This window comes from Capricornis sumatraensis, chromosome 8, assembly GCF_032405125.1.
Source record: "Capricornis sumatraensis isolate serow.1 chromosome 8, serow.2, whole genome shotgun sequence".
NCBI lineage: Eukaryota > Metazoa > Chordata > Mammalia > Artiodactyla > Bovidae > Capricornis > Capricornis sumatraensis.
The window spans coordinates 85,945,372-85,965,845 of NC_091076.1; the positions used below are offsets into that span (position 1 = coordinate 85,945,372).

The window sequence follows — 20,474 nt, forward strand, 5'->3', positions numbered from 1 at the left end:
CTCTGTCGTCCCCTTCTCCTCCTGCCTTCAGTCTTTCCCAGCATCAGGGTCTCTACCAGTGAGTCAGTTCTTCACATCAGGTGGCCAAAGTATTGGATTTTCAGCTTGAGCGTCAGTCCTTCCAATGACTATTCAGGACTGATTTCCTTTAAGATGGACTGGTTGGATCTCCTTGCAGTCCAAGGGACTCTGAAGAGTCTTCTCCAACACCTTAGTTCAAAGCCATCAATTCTTTGGCGCTAAGCTTTCTTTATAGTCCAATTCTCAACATCCATACATGACTACTGGAAAAACCATAGCTTTGACTAGACAGACCTTTGTTGGCAAAATAATGTCTCTGCTTTTTAATATGCTGTCTAGAACCAATCTATGACCACACAACTTTTCTTCCAAGGAGCGAGCGTCTTTTAATTTCATGGCTGCAGTCACCATCTGCAGTGATTTTGGAGCCCCCCCAAAATAAAGGCTGTCTCTGTTTCCATTATTTCCCCATCTATTTTCCATGAAGTGATGGGACCAGGCACCATGATCTTAGTTTTTCTAAATGTTGAGTTTTAAGCCAACTTTGTCATTCGCCTCTTTCACTTTCATCAAGAGGCTCTTTAGTCTTCTTCATTTTCTGCCATAAGGGTGGTGTCAAAAAGTCAAAATCACGTTTATGATCATGAATAGGATAGATCATGCTCCTGTGTGCTATCCAGATGGTAAGCTTTCTAGCTCTTTGCATGTTCTCAGTTTTCCTCTGTGGCTTTGTACTCTCACTTGTGTTTGCATGTTCAAGCTCAAGAGCTAGCTGGAGAATTTTGGAGTTTTTTTTGTTTGTTGTTTGTTTTGTTTCCAGTTTTAACTTAGAAATATACAAAAGCTTTAGTAATAAAAAATGTAATGGTATTAAACATAAAAAGATGTCTATCAACTTTATAAGCAATTAGCCCATATTGTTTTCAACATATAAATATAAGAGAATAAATATGAACTTCTTGCCAGTGTTAGCATACTAGTTATTCTGTTGTTAACTGGGTTCAGTTCAGTTCAGTTGCTCAGTCGTGTCCAACTCTTTGTGACCCCATGAATCACAGCACACCAGGCCTCCTTGTCCATCACCATCTCCCGGAGTTCACTCAAACTCACGTCCATCGCATCAGTGATGCCATGCAGCCATCTCATCCTCTGTTGTCCCCTTTTCCTCCTGCCCCCAATCCCTCCCAGCATCAGAGTCTTTTCCAATGAATCAACTCTTCGCATGAGGTGGCCAAAGTACTGGAGTTTCAGCTTTAGCATCATTCCTTCCAAAGAACACCCAGGGCTGATCTCCTTTAGAATGGACTCCCTATAATAGGTGTTTGCTGCTTAAGTATCAGACTTGAGATATATGAATGTCCCGATCAGAATGATTATTTGCTGCCCTTCAATCTCTTATTTGTGCTTTTATATGATATTTGATACATTTAAAATATATGCTGTATATGTAGGTTATGAGTAATAACATTATAATAAATTAACATTATGAACCCACTGTTTAAGAACTAAGACATTATCAAACATTGAAGCTATGCTATGCTCTTCCCTCTGGATGATACTACTGTCCTATACTTATCATTCTATTAACTTGAAAGAAAAATAATTTTATCATATCACACACGTATGTGTCTTTATAAGCTATGGTTTAATTTTCATTGTTTTTGTGTTTTATATGTATTTAGTCTTGGAGACTTGCTTCTTTTTTCAGTATTATGTTTTTTATATTTACCCTAGTTGTATAGTGGTATATAATTCATTCATGTTCACTGCTTTAGCATCATTCCTTCCAAAGAAATCCCAGGGCTGACCTCCTTCAGAATGGACTGGTTGGATCTCCTTGCAGTCCAAGGGACTCTCAAGAGTCTTCTCCAACACCACAGTTCAAAAGCATCAATTCTTTGGTGCTCAGCCTTCTTCACAGGCCAACTCTCACATCCATACATGACCACAGGAAAAACCATAGCCTTGACTAGATGGACCTTAGTCGGCAAAGTAATGTCTCTGCTTTTGAATATGCTGTCTAGGTTGATCATAACTTTTCTTCCAAGGAGTAAGCGTCTTTTAATTTCATGCCTGCAGTCAACCGTCTGCGGTGATTTTGGAGCCCCAAAAAATAAAGTCTGACACTGTTTCCACTGTTTCCCCATTTTGGAACTTACTTGTAACTAATTTCTGAATAACTAGCATTTGTTATATAGAACATGCATTTAAGATACTGTTGTGATAACAGCACTTCCAGGTGAGCATATTAAATCTATAGAGATAACAGCTTTTTTTAGTTTCCTTCAAAATCTGCACTATTCTTTGTATTTATGTCCTTTATAATATATTCAAATACTTGTATTTGTTTAGAAATTTTATCATCTACTTTTCAGTCATAAGTAATTGTTTCTCTTTATTGATTTTATTTTTGTAAGACCAGTTTTCTGTAAGTTAATATATTAAAATTAAGAAGTTAAATTAAAAATTTTACCTAAGTCTGAGCTATAGGACCAAAACAGATTCAGGCTCCCAGAGTGATCTGCAGTCTTCTTTTCGTTATAGAGTGATATTCCCACAGCCCAAAGGAAGCGGTTTACTAGAGTAGAAATGGCCCGAGTTCTAATGGAGAGAAACCAATATAAAGAGAGATTGATGGAGCTTCAAGAAGCTGTTCGATGGACAGAGATGATTCGGTTTGTATGAGAAGTACCTCTGGTGGTTTTCTACTTATTGTTTACTAGGTTTCTGATTGTTTACTAATATTCATTTCTTTGTTCACAACTGGAGTCTTCCCTTGCAGATCCAAGCCCTTGCTCTGTTTACTAGGAAAGGTCTAGAGAAACACTGGCAATTAGAAATGGAATGTGATGGAAGTGGGTGCCTTTTGGGTCAGTAGAGCCTCTTGGAGGATATTCCCACAACCTTTCAAAGGCAGTTGAGTAGTCTGTCGACGAAAATAATCAATAAATGATCTATAATTGAAATGGAAGAGTTTTTTTGGTGCCAAATGGAGGACTGTAACCTGGGAGAAAGCCTCTCTGATAACTGACAGATGTGTGGTGTTCAGCTCAGTTTTATATCTTGTCAGAACAAGCAAAATCAACCAAGTCAGGGAAACATTCCTTCAGGGCTTCTAAAACACCAGATCAGCGTGTACACAGTGAGGCATTATGGCCTTGCCACCTGGAAAGGGAGTCTTATCATCAAAAGACTGAGTAGCAGCATTGGTGTCCCAGGAAGGGAGGCATTTCATCTTTTATTTTTTTTAACATAGACATTCTTTACTTCTGGTCAGTGCACCCTTTTCTTTAATAATTAAAGCATATGTATAGTGTATGTTTGATAGTCCACAAATAGGCATTTAAGTTAGCATAGCATTTCCATTAAACGATGTATAAGCCAGAATACTTCTCCATACCTCAATATGTGAACATTTCTTTCATCAGTCGTTTTTTAAAAGAATATAGAAACTGACACTACTTTTGCAATAATGTCAGGAAGAGATAAAATTTTCATTTTCAACATAAGAAACAAAATCATTCTTACTCAGTGTTTTCCTGTAAAATAGTCCTGATTTTTTCTCTCCTTTCTGACCAGTCTTGTATAAAAGCACCTTTGTCAGTGGATCTTATTGATGCTGCCCTCTAATGGTCATAGCCTCAGTAACAGTGTTTGTTACTTCAATTTTAAAGCGTTCATGAAAAGTTTGTAATCTGATTGCCTTCTGATTTGCCCATGTTTTTCAGTTTGGATGGTCACATCAGATTTACCAAGTAACAGTACACACTGACACATTGTTCATAAACTTTATGAAAGTATTTTCTAACCACCACTTTTACTTCCTTATGATTATATCCTTTACTTAATAGTAATGAATGAAACATTTTATGTAGCACATTTACAGGTTTCAAAAGTTGTAATTGCTTATAACTGCTAAGAAGGAAGAAGATAAGTAGTGTCTTGTTGTTTTTGTCACTAAGTCATACCTGACTCTTTTGCAGTCCAATGGGCTGTAGCCCACCAGGCTCCTCTGTCCATGGCATTTCCCAGGCAAGAACACTGGAGTGGTTTGCCATTTCCTTCTCCAGGGGATCTTCCCGAACCCAGGGATTGAACCCACATCTCCTGCATTGGCAAGTGGATTCTTTACCACTGAGCCACTAGGGAAGCCTGATTAGTATCTTAATCTTTATTTATTGGACGAAGAAACCAATATACTAACAGATATGTTCTTAAACACCTGCTTTGAATAAAGAGATTTTTGAATAAATAATAAGTAAATAGTTAAGTAAGACATATAGTCAGGCTCCACTTTTTATTACTGTTTTTAATTTTCACAGCCAAATGGTAGTCAACAAGTGAAAAAAAATGGTAACTTTCTTCATTGAATTAAAAGATGTTTTAAAATTTGTAAAAAAAAAAAAAAAAAAAAACCAGGAAAGGGAGCCCTGACAGTGATGGCAGAATCCTTACAGCCATACTAAATCAGTTTGCAGTGCCCTTTTTTTAAAAAAAATTTTTGCCTAATTACCTAATCAGTCCATTTTATTTTCTTGCCTGGTCAGCTTTTCAGCGATGAAAAAGTTAGTCCTGTGAAAAATGACCCATTAGAACAATAAAGTTACAAGCTAGTTTTTGAGAACTGGAAATATAAGACAAACAATATCTTTATGTAGAGACAGAGGTTTACAATGCAATATTTTAATGTTAGGTTGATGCAAATGTAATTACAGTTTCAGACTGTGACTTTTAAATCATTATAACTAAGCTCAAACACATCTTTATTAATCAAAATAGGAACCGTTACAGTCAACACATTTTTGCCAATGAAAAATAAGTTTGTTTATTCCTGTAGTGTAAAAATCTGTACTTCAGGATTCAGTGAACTCTTGGAAAGCATTTTCTGCATCCTGCTGGTTGTGGAAGCACTTTTCCTGCAAAAAGTTGTCAAGATGCGTGAAGTGGTAGTCGGTTTGCCAGAGGTCAGGTGAATATGGTGGATGATACTAAACTTCAGTTTGTTCAACTTTTGAGGCTTTGGTTGTGTGACATGCTTCAAGTGTTGTCATGGAGAAGAATTGGGCCCTTTCTGTTGACCAGTACTGGCTGCAGGTGTTGCAGTATTCCTTGCGTCTCATTGATACGCTGAGCATACTTCTGAGATGTAATGGTTTCACCAGGATTCAGAAAGCTGTAATGGATCACACTGGCAGCAAACCACCAAATAGTGACCATGACTTTTTCTTTTGGTGCAAGTTTGGTTTTGGGAAGTGATTTGAAGCTGCTTCTCAGTCCAGTCACTGAGCTGGTCTGTTGCCACTTGTCATATAAAATCTGCTTTTCATTTCATGTCAGTCCCATCGAGAAATAGTTCATCATTGTTGCACAGAATGAGAGAAGACAACACTTCCAAATGACCATGTTTTTGATTTTTGGCCAGCTCATGTTACACCCACTTACCGAGCTTTTTCACCTTTCCAGTTTGTGTCAAATACCAAATGACCATAGAATGGTTGACGTTGAGTTCTTCAGCAACTTCTCATGTACTTAGAATCAGCTCAGTGATTGCTCTCAGTTGGTCGTTGTCAGCTTCCGATGGCCAGCCACTATGCTCCTCATCTTCAAGGCTCTTGTCTCCTTTGCAAAACTTCTTGAACCACCACTGCACTGTGTGTTCATTAGCAAGCAGTTCCTGGGCCAAATACGTTGTTGATGTTACGAGTTGTTTCCGCTGCTTTACGACCCATTTTGAACTCAAATTAAAAAATCACTCGAATTTGCTTTTTGTCTAACATCATTTCCCTAGTCTAAAATAAATATAAAATAAACAGTAAAAAGTCAATAACAAAAAAGCATAAAGCAAGAAATGCACATTAAAATGATGTATAACGTGACCACATTTATTTAAGAATGCATTCCAGTATCAAACAGCAAGTTTCAGCAATGCAACCCTGCAATTACTTTTGTACCAACCTAATAAAAAGGAAAGTTGGAGGATATCTCATCAATAAAAAACTTAAACATTAACATTCAGGCTTGTTGGTTGTCCTGCACAGATAGCAATTTTTTCTCTATCAATAGTCTGAGCTCTTGAGGAAGGGATAGAATTTCAATATTATTAGTTGTCTTGGCCTTAACAGACTGACTGACACATACAGATCAAAGTAATTTTTTATTAAACTTGTTGATTCTCCATTTATTTCATGAGCTTCTTGGGTCCCTGGTTGTTTAGATAGAAAGCTAGACCGTCTCACTGATGACACATTCATTTCATCTCTCTCCCTCCTCTTTCCTTTTCCCTTTCCATGTAGTGCATCAAGAGAAAATCCAGCCATGCAGGAGAAGAAAAGGTCAAGCATTTGGCAGTTGTAAGTATCTAAAATCACATGAAGACGTTAGCTAGCAGCACTTTGAGACAAAGAAGATTAGAATCAATCTGTTTTCACAAATGATTTCTTTCTTCTTACTTTCCTTTTTAAATTCAGGGTATACAGCTAAACTGTACTTTTTCTTTTTGGTATGTAGTATGCCAGCTCGGTAAGGCTGTTCTTGAGGACAAAAAATTAGTATTATCGTAAGCTGCATCATGATGGTTGTGCATTTGGTGGCATTGTCTGCTCAATTGAATAGAATAATGGGAAATTATTTTTAGAGTTGATGATTTCCTAGATCTCCATTAAATAAGTTACTGATTCATTGATTGTGTGATTGTAAGAAAATTTAGAGAGTGAAGATCAGAAATTTAGTGTTTGTGGGGTTTGAGTAGTGTATGTATGTTTGTGCTTTGGACTTGAACTGTGTTTGTGCCAGAAGTACTATGCATTTATTGTGCTTAAAACTTACCCCTTTTTAAGGAATCTGCTATTTAATAGAAATAAGGTTTTGTTTTTGTTTTTCTTTTTGAGTGAATGTGAAAAAATAGTTACTTAAATTGAGGTTAGTAAGGAAATGTATAAGATGTGTGGTAAAATGGTGATATGTGTTCTAGTACTTTATTATTACTATTTTTAGAAGTTGCTTGCTAAGCTTCTGTTCAAACCACACAGCTGTACCTTGCTGTTTAACAACCACTGGCTGGCTAAAGGAACTGTCTTATTTCTTCATTATGAGAAGGTGTCTGTACTCAAGAGCTTCTTCCTTTCATTATGAGAGTTACTAATTAAAGAACAGGGATTTGCCATTCTAGGCAATGGTTTCTCTTTCCTGAATGTCTGAGTTTGGCTGTGAATTATTGCTAAGGCTCCAGTGTGTTACTACAAAAAGTCTTTTTGCTAGTTTCTAACTCATTGCCTTGTAAAAACTCTGGAATTTGTGAAGATTGTGGATTGTTCTTAAGCATGCGTGTGATACATACACACACCGCACACACACATTCTCTCTTACTTTCCTTTTAGTTTCAGCCGACTTTTCAGCTCCTCAAGTAACACTACTAAGAAGCCCGAACCACCAGTTAATCTGAAGTACAATGCACCAACCTCTCATGTTACGCCTTCTGTCAAGAAAAGAAGCAGCACCTTATCTCAACTCCCGGGGGATAAGTCCAGAGCCTTTGATTTCCTTAGTGAAGAGTAAGTATTTTCCAGACTAATGGTTATGCTCTAAATAACAGTTTAGAATATTCTTACCTCTTATCAGATCAGCTGTAAGGGTTTGGATGGACCTATAAAGGGCTTCTCTAGTGGCTCAGAGGATTAAGAATCTGCCTACAATGCAGGAGACCCAAGTTTGTTCCCTGGGTTAGGAAGATCCCCTGGAGAAGGGAATGGCTACCCACTCCAGTATTCTTGCCTGGGGAATTCCATGGAAAGAGTAGCCTGGCAGGCTATAGTCCATGGGCTGCAAAGAGTCTGACATGACTGAGCAACTAACACTTTTTGTTGTAAGAGGAAGTTGGCTTCCCATCCTGGGAAAGTTAACCTCTCAGGCCTGTAAATGAGCGTGATAGCCTACCTCAGAAGTGTTAGGATTCAATTATATATTATCTGTAAACGGACACAAAGGTAATTTTTTCTTGTTATTTCTATTTTAGCAGAAGAAGGGAGATAAGCTATTGTTATATTCACTTAATTAAAAAAGGAAATTTCTTTTTCTTTCAGAACTGAAGCTAGTTTAGCCTCACGCAGAGAACAAAAGAGAGAACAGTATCGTCAGGTAAAGGCACATGTTCAGAAGGAAGATGGTAGAGTGCAGGCTTTTGGCTGGAGTCTGCCTCAGAAGTACAAACAGGTAATGTTTGCATATGGTGAGAGCGTCTGGTGGGAAATGCAGAGAGAGGAGTAGGCCTGGCATGAAAGATTCTAAACACACATCCCACACCTGCTGGTTTCAAGCAGCGTGCATTTGGCACATGTTTAGAGAAGCATTAAGGGTTGTGGTTTTGTTTTCAGGCTGTTTTCTAAAGCCCTACAGTTCAAAAGAAATGTGTCCAAGTTCTGTGAAGAGGGAGAAGGGTCAATATAGGAGGTGGTTGAGTATGGGACTTTGAGATAATGTACTCTGTTTTAATATTGAAGATTTCATTTAAAAGAAAAATAGTATCTATTGTTTAAACATTAAAAGAAGCCTTCCTCATGGAGCCTTTCAAACTGTTAAAACTCAATTCACGTCTTTTAAGAACATATTCCCTACCCCTAAAACACATACACAACACACACAGTCATACCCACATGTGTGTACTAACAGGGCTGTGAATTCGTGTATTTTTTCTGAGCTCCCTTATTTTCTCTAACTACCACTTGATTTTCTGCTCATTTTTCAAGTAAGAAAGACAAAGTTAACTTGAACTTGACTTCATAGAGTAAATATGTTGCAGCAGTGCTTGCCCATAAGTTCTATAAGTTCACTTTTGATGAGACTTAACCAATGTGTCCTCTCCCCTTCCTGATTATTAGATAACCAACGGACAAGGGGAGAATAAGATGAAAAACTTACCTGTGCCTGTCTATCTCAGACCTCTAGATGAAAAAGATACATCAATGAAGGTAAAGTAATCTTGAAATTAAAGGTAATATTACTTTAAGTCTTGATGGATTTTTTTCTAAAACAGGAGTTTAAATTCTACTTTTGTGGGCAAAGTTACTCATTATGTCATTTTAGACTGAAATAGTTTGAATATTAGAGCCCTCTCTTTGTAATCATTACATCTGTTAAGGGAATGTGAAGAGTTCTAAACATCTTTAGAGAGAAAATGACTGAATACCATCTTTTTTTTTGACCCAACAAAGCTGTGGTGTGCTGTTGGAGTCAATTTGTCCGGTGGGAAGACCAGAGATGGTGGTTCTGTTGTTGGAGCAAGTGTATTTTACAAGGATGTTGCTGGTTTGGAAGCAGAAGGCAGTAAACAGCGAAGTGCATCTCAGAATAGCTTGGACAAGTTAGATCAGGAACTTAAGGTAAGTGCTTGCACTGCATTTGCCCCCGTTTCTGAGACTAATTGTTTAGCTCTTTGGTCTCAGACTGACTTCTAGGTCCAGCTTCTAATTGGGGTTACTATGCCCTTGGTTACTCCTCATCCCTGCCCTCACTCTTAAGTCAGTTTTACTAGAGTATATTTTACATTCAATAAAGTAGACACTCAAAATAAGTACAGTTCAAAGAGTTTTGACAAATGTGTGAACCTGTGTAACAGCTATCACAGTCAAGACAGAGAACATTTTTTGTCACTGATCTGCTTTAGCTACTAGTTTTTCATCTACTAATTATTGTTGAAAGGTGATTATACTCTCAGCCTTCTAAATAATCTGGAAGTGAACTTTAAATAGTAGTGTCCTTTAGTGTAATAGCATGGCCATATAAATATTTATGCACACATTTCATTTTAAACATTCATTTTCTTTGCTTTGCCTGTGCAGGAACAACAGAAGGAGTTAAAAAATCAAGAAGAATTATCCAGTCTAGTCTGGATCTGTACCAGCACTCATTCAGCTACAAAAGTTATCATTATTGATGCTGTTCAACCAGGCAACATCCTAGACAGTTTCACTGTTTGTAACTCTCATGTTCTGTGTATATCAAGCGTACCAGGTAAGAGTAGTTCCTCTCTCCGCACCATCCACAGCTCCTCACTGGTAGAAACTGATTGGTTACTGGAGAGACAGTTATGCATCTCTTCTAGTTTGTGAAAGCAAAAAAGAAACTGAGTTCAAATGACTAAGGAGGATATTTTCAGATACTGTGAAAAAAATAAAACAATGGAAATTTGAGAAGGGTGAAAATCAGAGGGCAAGGCGCTATTTAAATGGATTAGTATGGAAAGGCCTTTTAGAATTCCATATTAAATACTATGTGATATTAAAACATTGGTTTAAAAATTAAAGGAAATTCCCTACCAGTCCAGCGGTGAAGACTTTGTGCTTCCACTGCAGGGGTATGGGTTCAATCCCTGGTTGGGGAACTAAGATCCCACATGGCACCCAGCACAGCAAAAAAAAAAAAAAAAGTTGATGTATAGCTTGAAATATTATTCAGCCATATAAAGGAATGAGACTCTGATACGTTCCATAACACAGATTAACCTTAGAAACAACTCAGATACAAATATTGTATGATTCTCCTTATCTGAGCTGTCTATTCATCTGAGCTGGCAAATTCATAAACAGAATTAAATTAGAAATTCCTGGGGTAAGGGTATGGCAATCAGAGAGTTACTTACTTGGTATAGGTATTCTGTATGGAGCGACAGAAAAATGTTGGATGTAGATAGCTGTGATGGCTGCATAATATTGTGAATATAATTAATGCCTCTGAATTATGCACTTAAAATGGTTAATATGGCAGACTTTATGTAGTGGCTTAGATCATGAACTCCTTATTGCAAAATTTAGACTTAAAGAAAGTGGGGCAAACCACTAGACCATTCAGGTATGATATAAATCAAATCCCTTATGATTATACAGTGGAGATGACAAATGGATTCAAGGGATTAGATCTGATAGAGTGTCAGAAGAACTATGGATGGAGGTTTGTAACATTGTACAGGAGGCAGTGATCAAAACCAAAACCATCCCCAAGAAAAAGAAATGCAAAAAGGCAAAATGGTTGTCTGAGGGGGCCTTACAAATAGCTGAGAAAAGAAGAGATGTGAGAGGCAAAGGAGAAAAGGAAATACACCCATCTGAATGCAGAGTTCCAGAGAATAGCAAGGAGAGATAAGAAAGCCTTTTAAGTGAACAATGCAAAAAAAATAGAGGAAAAAACAATAGAATGGGAAAGACTAGAGATCTCTTTCAGAGATACCAAGGGAACATTTCATGCAAAGATGGACACAATAAAGGAAGGGCAGAAAAATGGTAAGGACCTAACAGAAGCAGAAGATAGGAAGAGGTGGCAGGAATACACAGAAGAACTATACAAAAAAGGTCTTAATGATCCAGATAACCATGATGGTATGTATGATCACTCACCTAGAGCCAGACATCCTGGAATGCAAAGTCAAGTGGGCCTTAAGAAGCATTACTCTGAACAAAGTTAGAGGAGGTGATGGAATTCCAGCTGAGCTATTTCAAATCCTAAAAGGTGATGCTGTGAAAGTACTACATTCAATATGTCAGCAAATCTGGAAAACTCAGCAGTGGCCACAGGACTGGAAAAAGTCAGTTTTCATTCCAATCCCAGAGAAGGGCAATGCCAAAGAAAGTTCAAACTACCATACAATCGCCCTCATCTCATGTTAGCAAAGTAATGCTCAAAATCCTTCAAGTTATGCTTCAACAGTATGTGAACGGAGAAATTCCAGATGTACAAGCTGGATTTAGAAAAGGCAGAGGAACCAGAAGTCAAATTGCCAACATCCATTGGATCATAGAAAAAGCAAGAGAATTCCAGAAAAACATCTACTTCTGCTTCATTGACTATGCTAAAGCCTTTGACTGTGTGAATCACAACAAACTGGAAAATCCTTCAAGAGATGGGAATATCAGACCACCTTACCTGCTTCCTAAAAACTCTGTATGCAAGTCAAGAAGCAACAGTTAGAACCAGACACGGAACCACAGACTGGTTAAAACATGGGCAAGAAGTATGTCAAGGCTGTATATTGTCACCCTGCTTATTTAACTTACATTCAGAGGATATCATGTGAAATACCAGCTAGATGAAGCTCAAGCTGGAATCAAGATTGGGGGGAGAAATACCGATAACCTTAGGTATGCAGATGACACCATCCTAATGGCAGAAAACGAAAAGGAACTAAAGAGCCTTTTGATGAAGGTGAAAGACCAGAGTGAAAAAGCTGGCTTCAAAACTCAACATTCAAGAAACTAAGCTCATGGCATCTGGTCCCATCACTTCATGGCAAATAGACAGGGAAAAAAATGGAAACCGTGACGTCTTACTTTCTAGGACTCCAAAATCACTGTGGACAGTGACTGCAGCCATGAAATTAAAAGACTCCTGCTCCTGGGAAGGAAAGCCATGACAAACCTAGACAGTGTTTTAAAAAGCAGAGTCATCACTTTGCCAACAAAAGTCCATATAGTCAAAGCTGTGGTTTTTCCAGTAGTCGTATATGGATGTGAGAGTTGGACCTTTAAAAAGGCTAAGTGCCAAAGAATTGATGCTTTCAAACTGTGGTGTTGGAGAAGACTCTTGAGAGCCCCTTGGACATCAGGGAGATCAAACCAGTCAATCCTAAAGGAAATCAACCCTGAATATTCACTGGTAGAACTGATGCTGAAGCTGAAGCTCCAATACTTTGGCCACTTGATGTAAAGAGCCGACTCATTGGAAAAGACCCTGTTACTGGGAAAGATGGAAGGCAGGAGGAGAAGGGGATGACAAAGTATGAAATGTTTCGGTGTCATCACCGATTCAATGGGCAGGAGTTTGAGCAAACTCTGGGAGTTAGTGAAGGTCAGGGAAGCCTGGTGAGCTGCAGTCATGGGGTAACAAAGAATCAGATACAGTGGAGTGACTGAGCAACAATGTATGTATATTTTACTACAATAAAAATTTTTAATGTGATATGGATAAGAATAGCTTTCTAAATAAAGAGAACTGAAAAGATAATGTTAAATGCTTAGTTTTTAAGTGTGTTACTAATATCTTAATGCACTATATACACCTAGGCTGTATTAATTTTTAATAGTGGCAGAAATTCATATTTGAAATAGAAATAGTGATAATTAAAAAATTTTTTGACTTGTCAGATAGAATTATATTTTGTTGTTTTTAATCTCATCAGTTGGCTGCTTTAAGAACTCATATTAAGAACAGAAATACATTTCTGACTTTTTTTGGTTTACTTGTGCTTGCATTAATTATTATTTATTATTGTTGCATTTATTTTCTTAATTTTTTAAACTACTTTCTCAATTTGTGAATTGAGTTTAAATTAGTTTAAATAAAATTTATTTACCATCTTGGCAGTGTATTTGCTTAGATATTTGTCTCACCTTTACTCTTATTTCAAACCTATAGTTGCTTTAATAGAGAAAATGCTACTTATAGAAGTTTCCTGAGCTATTTAAAGGAAGTTTATCTTGTACTTCAGGAGCCCGAGAAACAGACTACCCTGCAGGAGAAGAGCTTTCAGAATCCGGACAAGTAGACAAAGCATCTTTATGTGGAAGCGTGACAAGCAATAGCTCAGCAGAGACAGATAGCCTGTTGGGAGGCATCACAGTAGTTGGTTGTTCTGCAGAAGGTATAACAGCAGCTGCCACTTCCCCTAATACCAATGAAACTTCTCCAGTGATGGAAAAACCGCCGGGTATGTTTGTCTTCTCTAGACACCATCTGTATAGTTTCTGAGCCTGTCCCAGGTGACTCAGTATGGACTTAACTTAGATTTTAAAGTAACAGGGATGAAAGAGCTTGAAAGAGGATGCTGTGATGATTGTTAAATGAAATCAAGAATCCTCAATTTTATTATACAGAGAAGAGGGTAAGAGTGGAATTCTATGGAGGGGGTTTTGGTGGGGGAAGTGATTGGAAGAAAAGCTCAAACTTGGAATGGTTAGCATGCTTTATTTATTTTTTAGAAAAGGAGACAGAAAATAGTGAGATTGATGAAAATGTTCCAACAGCAGAAGAAGCAACTGAAGCTACAGAAGGCAATGCAGGATCAGCTGAAGATACTGTGGATGTCTCCCAAACTGGCGTGTACACAGAGCATGTGTTTACAGATCCTTTGGGGGTTCAGATCCCAGAAGACCTCTCACCGGTGTATCAGTCAAGGTATAAAAATGCGTAAACAACTGAGGAAACCAGAGTGCACATGTAAAGGAACCAAAATGATCTCAAGCAACCAAAATATTCCTACTAATTGACATTGTTGTGGCAGATTTAGATGTTATTACTTACTCCCACTATGTCTTCATCTGTTACATTGCAGAAGAGAAATCTAGACATATTTTTTCCCTATTTGCTCTCTATTCCTTGCAACTTAAAAAAATCTTGCTTATAAAGTATATTAGTCAAAATCCTTACGAGTCAGTGTGGATTAAAATAATGAGTTATTAACAGAATAGAATACAGTGAGTACAGTTTTTTTTTAAAGCCATACCAAATATCTATGGATTTTTAAAAAATTGTACTGTCTTCTATTAATAACTCATTATTTTAATCCCCACTCCTACACCCACTCTATCCACAAAACTGGCCATTTAAATTTCCCATGTGGGTTTTAATGACCTTTTGAATTTAGATTTCTGGCAAGTATTTTATTAGAAAACAATTTGTTTCAGACTTTTCCTTCAAAAGAAAGAGTTGTTTAATTTCCTTTCTTGCCTTCTCTAGACCTTATAGAAAGGTGATAGGGGTATAAAGTCATCTTTTTAAACTTACTGATTCATTTGTCTGTTTTGAATTTGATAGCCCAGTTATGCTTTTTTTTTTAAACTAAATGTCCTCTGACAGTCCAAAGAAATAAAGTTTGGGGATAGAATAAAAGCATGTTTCAGTTTATTTATTTTAGAACATTGTTTATAATTAACCCTCCTGTGATGTGTGTGTGTGTGTGTGTGTGTGTGTGTGTGTGTGTGTAGGTGTAGGTATGTATGTGTAGTTTTAAAACAAACCATCTCTCCTCCTTAATTCAAGATAACTATAAGAGAGAACCTTAACTTTAGTCTGGATATTAACTGCTATATTTCGTTACTGTGTCTTATTTCCCTTTTCTGTGCCTTGAACCTCCTAGTATGTCAGTGTTACTTCTGGTACAATTGCTGCAATATATATATTTATATACCTTTCACTCCTTCCTATTCTCCCTCCCCTCCGCCTCCCATTGCCTTGCCTTGCCTTGCCTAGCTGCCTGTCTGCCTGCCTGCCTTCCCCCCACCCTCCCTCCCTCCCTTTCTCACTGTCTCTGAAATGTTTAATATAATCATCTAACTTTGGCTTTACTGGAATTTATTTTTTTAACAGTTCACTAAAATGTAAAAATTATCAATTCCTGAAAACTGTAGCTAAACACAATAAGATTTTTGTTTCCTTTTTTCCCACAGTAATGACTCAGATGCATATAAAGATCAAATATCAGTATTGCCAAATGAACAAGACCTGGTGAGAGAGGAAGCCCAGAAGATGAGTAGCCTTTTACCAACTATGTGGCTTGGAGCTCAAAATGGGTGGTAGGTATCAACTCTTTTTAATATTAGAAATCTTAAGTCTTTCACTTTTGCTTTAGAAATCTTAAGATAATTAAAATGTGCTACATACAAATACAAACAAAAAGTGCCTATTAAAGTGAAAAATTTTATATACACACAATTTTGAAGTTATTTTGCAACTACCTCATAACTTGGACTTGCATTGGTTCTGAGTGGTGAACCGTATGTTTGTCATAGGATGTTCCCTTCGTATAATATTCTTGGGAAAAAAGTTAAGTAAACTTAAAAATCTGGGTGATCTAAAAATAGAAGATCCTGTTGTTCAGGAAATAAAAGGGATTAAAAAAATCTCGGGCTGCAGAAAGGCCCAATTTCAAACATAACTTATGGGAAAACAAGGACAAATCACAGTCTAAAAGCTTAGGAGTTGATAAACACAATAGGACTTTTCCACTTTGTAGTAGTGTGAAGAGTCTTACACACTTGTGCTTTTCCTAAGGTTAAACAAGATCACTAGCGCATCTTTCCCATAAAGGACTAATACTACAAAATGAAGGTTTGACATACGTTTCTCTGTGAAGGGTCAGACAAGAAACATATCAGGTTTTGTTGCCTTATGATCTTTGTAGCAACTTCTTAACTATGCTGTTGTGGTGCAAAAGCAGCCACTGCATTGACAATACCTAAGTGAACTGGTGTGGATATGTTCTAATAATAATAAAACTTATGAACACTGAATTTCATAGAAGTCTTGTATGTCATGAAATACTCTCCTTTTGGTTTTTTTTTTTCCAACCATTTAAAAAATATAAAGACCATGTTTAGCTTGAGACTGTACTAAGACAGGTAGATGGCTGGATTTGGCCTGTGGGCCTTAGTTTGCCACTCCCTGATGTAAACCACTCGATTATCAGAAATTTATAGCTCAGTGTAGTAGAAAAGTAAGAAGACTATTTTTTTAAAAGATTGATAGCCAAGGATTCTGAAGTATGTGGTAATCTGAAACCAACCATGCGTTAGTTCTGGCTTTTCCTTCTTTTTATGTTTCTGTTTGCTTAAGCAGCTTATTTCTCTGCCTTAGGCCTATCCTTTCCTTGTTTTGTCCTGAAATTTTTATGTTTCTCTTCTTTTCTTTTGAAGAAACTTTGTGTCATTATTAGATATAAGCAACTACTTGATGTGTTCTCTATGCCTTACCAGTCTTGATTTTGTTCTTGCAGTTTGTATGTCCATTCATCTGTAGCCCAGTGGAGGAAATGTCTCCATTCTATTAAACTTAAAGATTCGATTCTCAGTATTGTGTAAGTTTTATTTTAGAAATTCTTCCTTTGAAAAATATGTATTTTGGTATAAACTAGATTCTAAGACTATTAAAGTTATTACTTCATGACTAAATCAGTATCCATGTCTTTTTTAACCCTCTTTATGAATGAGATTAAAACTAGAAAATAAACCAAGTAATTTTAAGGAGAAGAGAAAACTTTCCAGGTTGATTCCTCACTGTTCTGAGAGTTCTTTAGCCTGTTGGTGAGAAAACCAATTAAAACCCATGATATTTGTTTTAGAATATTCTTTACACTTTGTGAATATGTTGATTGGGTGATTGATTTACCAGTCCTTTTCTGTATGTTAACTGTGAAAAGTCAGTTTGTCTCTTAGATCCACAGAGCTGACTCTTTCTACTCAAGGTGTGTGCCTCTGGTCTGTGGACCTTTTGTCTGCAATGAGAGGAGGTTAGAAAGTGAAACAGCTGAGTCACCACACATGCTTCCTATTGAGTCCAGCTGACATTTTCATAACGAGACTTTTCTCAATGAAGAAAAGAATCTGTTCCTTTAGATTCTCCTGTAAGCTCCTCACATCACAGATTGGTCTTCTGAGAATCTCTGAACTAGTTCAGCAGCATGTGGTGTCTTCTGCACTCCCAAATGGAGAGTTCTAAGACCCCCTTTCCTGTTTGCAGACATGTGAAAGGAATTGTGTTGGTGGCCCTGGCTGACGGCACCCTTGCAATCTTCCACAGAGGAGTTGGTGAGTTTCATGAATATGTAACATGTGCGCTGATTCGTTGCTTTGCAAGAGCATTTTCAAACACATTGACCTCATATGTTTTAAAGAAATGATATTTCATAGAAGAAAGAATAAAGGTTTAAACTGAATACTAACCATGTATGAAATGAGTAAATATGTGAGTGCTTGACTGGAGGCATACATTAATCATATACCTCAGTGAAAATTTGTTTACCATACTGAGCAAATAGTCCTTATGGTCCTCTTAAATAATGTGCAATGGAAGTATTTATTTGTTTTATTTGTTTTCTAGTCATAGACCTAATTTAGTGAGAGTATATCGTTTCTTTTGTCCAGTATTTTAAAAGTAATTTGCATTCACTTACATTTGGAATGTTCTTGAAAAGAATTTTTAATTAGGTAAAGTTTAATCATTTTCTTGTCACGTTTTTTATATTCTTCCCCTTTAAAGTAGTGTTTCTACCATCTGCAGACAGAAGGTGTCAGAAAACTGCACTGAGTGAATTTAAGAAATTGAGCATATAATTCCTTGGTACATGTATAGTCCAAAAGTGATATTTCCTTCCTACTAGGTTGGTGGATCAGGGAAATATAAAAATATAGATCTGATATGAGACTTTGGAAAAGCCTTGCAAAAATTAATTTTTAATTTTATTAATTAATTTTTGCAAGGCTTTTCCAAAGTCTCATATCTTTTTGCAGCCTCAAGAAATGTGAGGTAGATGCTCCTTAGGTGCCTAGAGATTTTTGGTTAATGACTCCATAATGAAAAGAGAGGCCTCTGTTTTACGTTTTTCAGGGCCTTTATAGATGGTATCTGAGTTTAATCCGCACAGCAACTTATGAAGAAAATTCTATTGTCATCCTCATTTTGTAGCTGAGGAAACTGAGGCACAGTAGTTACTTGTTCCTGGTCACTCAACTAGTGAGTAGGAGAACCTAGAAAAATGGAATAATAAATGTTTTGGTAGACTGAATTGAAAACTGAGCAAGACAGAATACATTAAATAAGGATAAATGTAAAGTCCTGCATTTGGGTTCCAAAGAGTAGATGGAGATTTGTGTGAAGAGTGACAGTTACCTAAAGGGTGACATTAAACTCAGTACAAGTTAGTTAACATGCTAAACCTCATAGAAATTAGTGTCCAGAGCAGGGCTGGTGATCCTGCTCCACTCTGGTAGAAAGATAGCATGAAATGGATCTGGACAAAATGGAGTTGGGATGAAAGTTCCATAAACGAATGTGTCCAAAACACGAAGACAGGGCAGTAGCAATGAAGTGAGACTTATTCTGTGAGATTTGTTCTGTGTTTCCATTAGGCAAAACTATAGATGAAAGAGTGATTATGTACAAGAAGGCAGACTTTAGCTGAGTGTGGGGAATACTTTAAGATAATTACAGTTTTCTTAAAATGAAACAGCTGCTTTGTGAGGAAGTATGTTTTCCTTCACTGAAATTATCAAGCAAAGCAAGCTTACAGTGGTTGGTTCTCATTTGTAATTAATTTCTTGTCATCACTAAAGTTATGCATAATTCCTAAAGCCTTAGCAGTGAGTTGCCCTTGACTTCTATCTAAGAAGATACATCAAAAATGCAAGTGAGCCAGAGCGATATTATGCCCCAAATAACCTTAAATTCATTCTAATACTTAAAATACTTTTGTAAACAGGTAACTTAAAAATAACTAATCACATCACCTCTGTTGAGAGCAAGGGGGTCCAGGTAATGGGTGGCAGGTTGGACCATATGATCTTTGAGGTCTCATCCAACTCTGTTTGATTTATATCTGATTTACAGATTTAATTTATAGATTAATATCTGTAATATATACACTGTATATATATATATCTGTAATATATACAGCTTGCCTGGGATTAATATCTGTAAATATACACTGAAATACATGATATTTGGTGATACTTCATTAATTTAATTACACACCCAAATAAAATATTTCTTGAGTTAACATTGAGTAAAAGATGGTATACATAAACTAATAATCTACTTCTTATTTTAAAGATGGACAGTGGGATTTGTCAAACTATCACCTGTTAGATCTTGGACGACCTCACCATTCCATCCGATGCATGACTGTGGTACATGACAAAGTTTGGTGTGGCTATAGAAACAAAATTTATGTGGTTCAGCCAAAGGCCATGAAAATAGAGGCAAGTTAACCCATGTTTTCTGTACTTACTGAATTTATATTACCTGAAATCCCTGATTCAATTATTTTCAGCTTTTTTAGAAATTGTTTTCTGAATCTGTGTATTTTGAGGTACTTCAGTGATATACTGGATGAATTCTCAGCTTTCTATGATACTTTATCTCTCTTGCTGCTTTTGACTATGAATATGGGAAGTGATTTTTTTTTAAAGGAAGGAAGATTCACACATGAATGTCTAAATGTATGTCTGAGTATCTGTAGACCCATACGTGTACTGCTTGAATACGTGGTTCTTGAAATGTTTAGTCATGTAGAGGTGGTTTGGGAGGAGAACTCTCAAGTCTCCCCCACTACTCAGTGTGTATTCAGGCAAATCCATATGTATGTCACAGACTGAGGAATAATATTGCAGTGGGAATTCGTTGTAAAAATAAAAACCTCTTAGCATTGTTGTCTTTAAAAAGTTTTGCCACAATATATAAATTTATTCTAATTGTTTAAAGAAAGAAAAATAGTAGGAAATTTTTAAGGTGGAAGTTCTCCATTTGTCCCAAATCCTGTTTACAAACCTAGAAGTTCCATTTGGTGTTTATTTTTTAGATATATTTTTTACATGCAGGTATATGCTTACATATATAGCACAGTAGGTTCATTTTTGTTTAACTATAAATAGGATCTTATTTTGGGTATTGCTCTGAAGCATTGCAAAATCCTGAGGTCC

General features: G+C 36.7%; 1 protein-coding gene across 5 annotated transcripts in view; it reads left to right on the top strand.

Moving 5' to 3' along the window:
* The window catches only part of SPAG9 (sperm associated antigen 9), a 156,505-nt gene that overhangs the window by 121,382 nt on the left and 14,649 nt on the right, over positions 1 to 20,474 (top strand). For 4 of the 5 annotated variants that reach the window (XM_068977188.1, XM_068977187.1, XM_068977190.1 and 1 more), the window contains 13 exons: positions 2,566 to 2,696; positions 6,315 to 6,371; positions 7,398 to 7,571; positions 8,100 to 8,229; positions 8,895 to 8,984; positions 9,228 to 9,395; positions 9,855 to 10,026; positions 13,493 to 13,711; positions 13,983 to 14,178; positions 15,450 to 15,575; positions 16,775 to 16,855; positions 17,518 to 17,585; positions 19,606 to 19,754. In XM_068977188.1, coding sequence (XP_068833289.1) covers positions 2,566 to 2,696; positions 6,315 to 6,371; positions 7,398 to 7,571; positions 8,100 to 8,229; positions 8,895 to 8,984; positions 9,228 to 9,395; positions 9,855 to 10,026; positions 13,493 to 13,711; positions 13,983 to 14,178; positions 15,450 to 15,575; positions 16,775 to 16,855; positions 17,518 to 17,585; positions 19,606 to 19,754 — 1,761 coding nt within the window. Of the gene's footprint in view, positions 1 to 2,565; positions 2,697 to 6,314; positions 6,372 to 6,528; positions 6,541 to 7,397; positions 7,572 to 8,099; positions 8,230 to 8,894; positions 8,985 to 9,227; positions 9,396 to 9,854; positions 10,027 to 13,492; positions 13,712 to 13,982; positions 14,179 to 15,449; positions 15,576 to 16,774; positions 16,856 to 17,517; positions 17,586 to 19,605; positions 19,755 to 20,474 lie in introns of all 5 variants that reach the window. The other variant, XM_068977191.1, reaches the window with a different exon arrangement.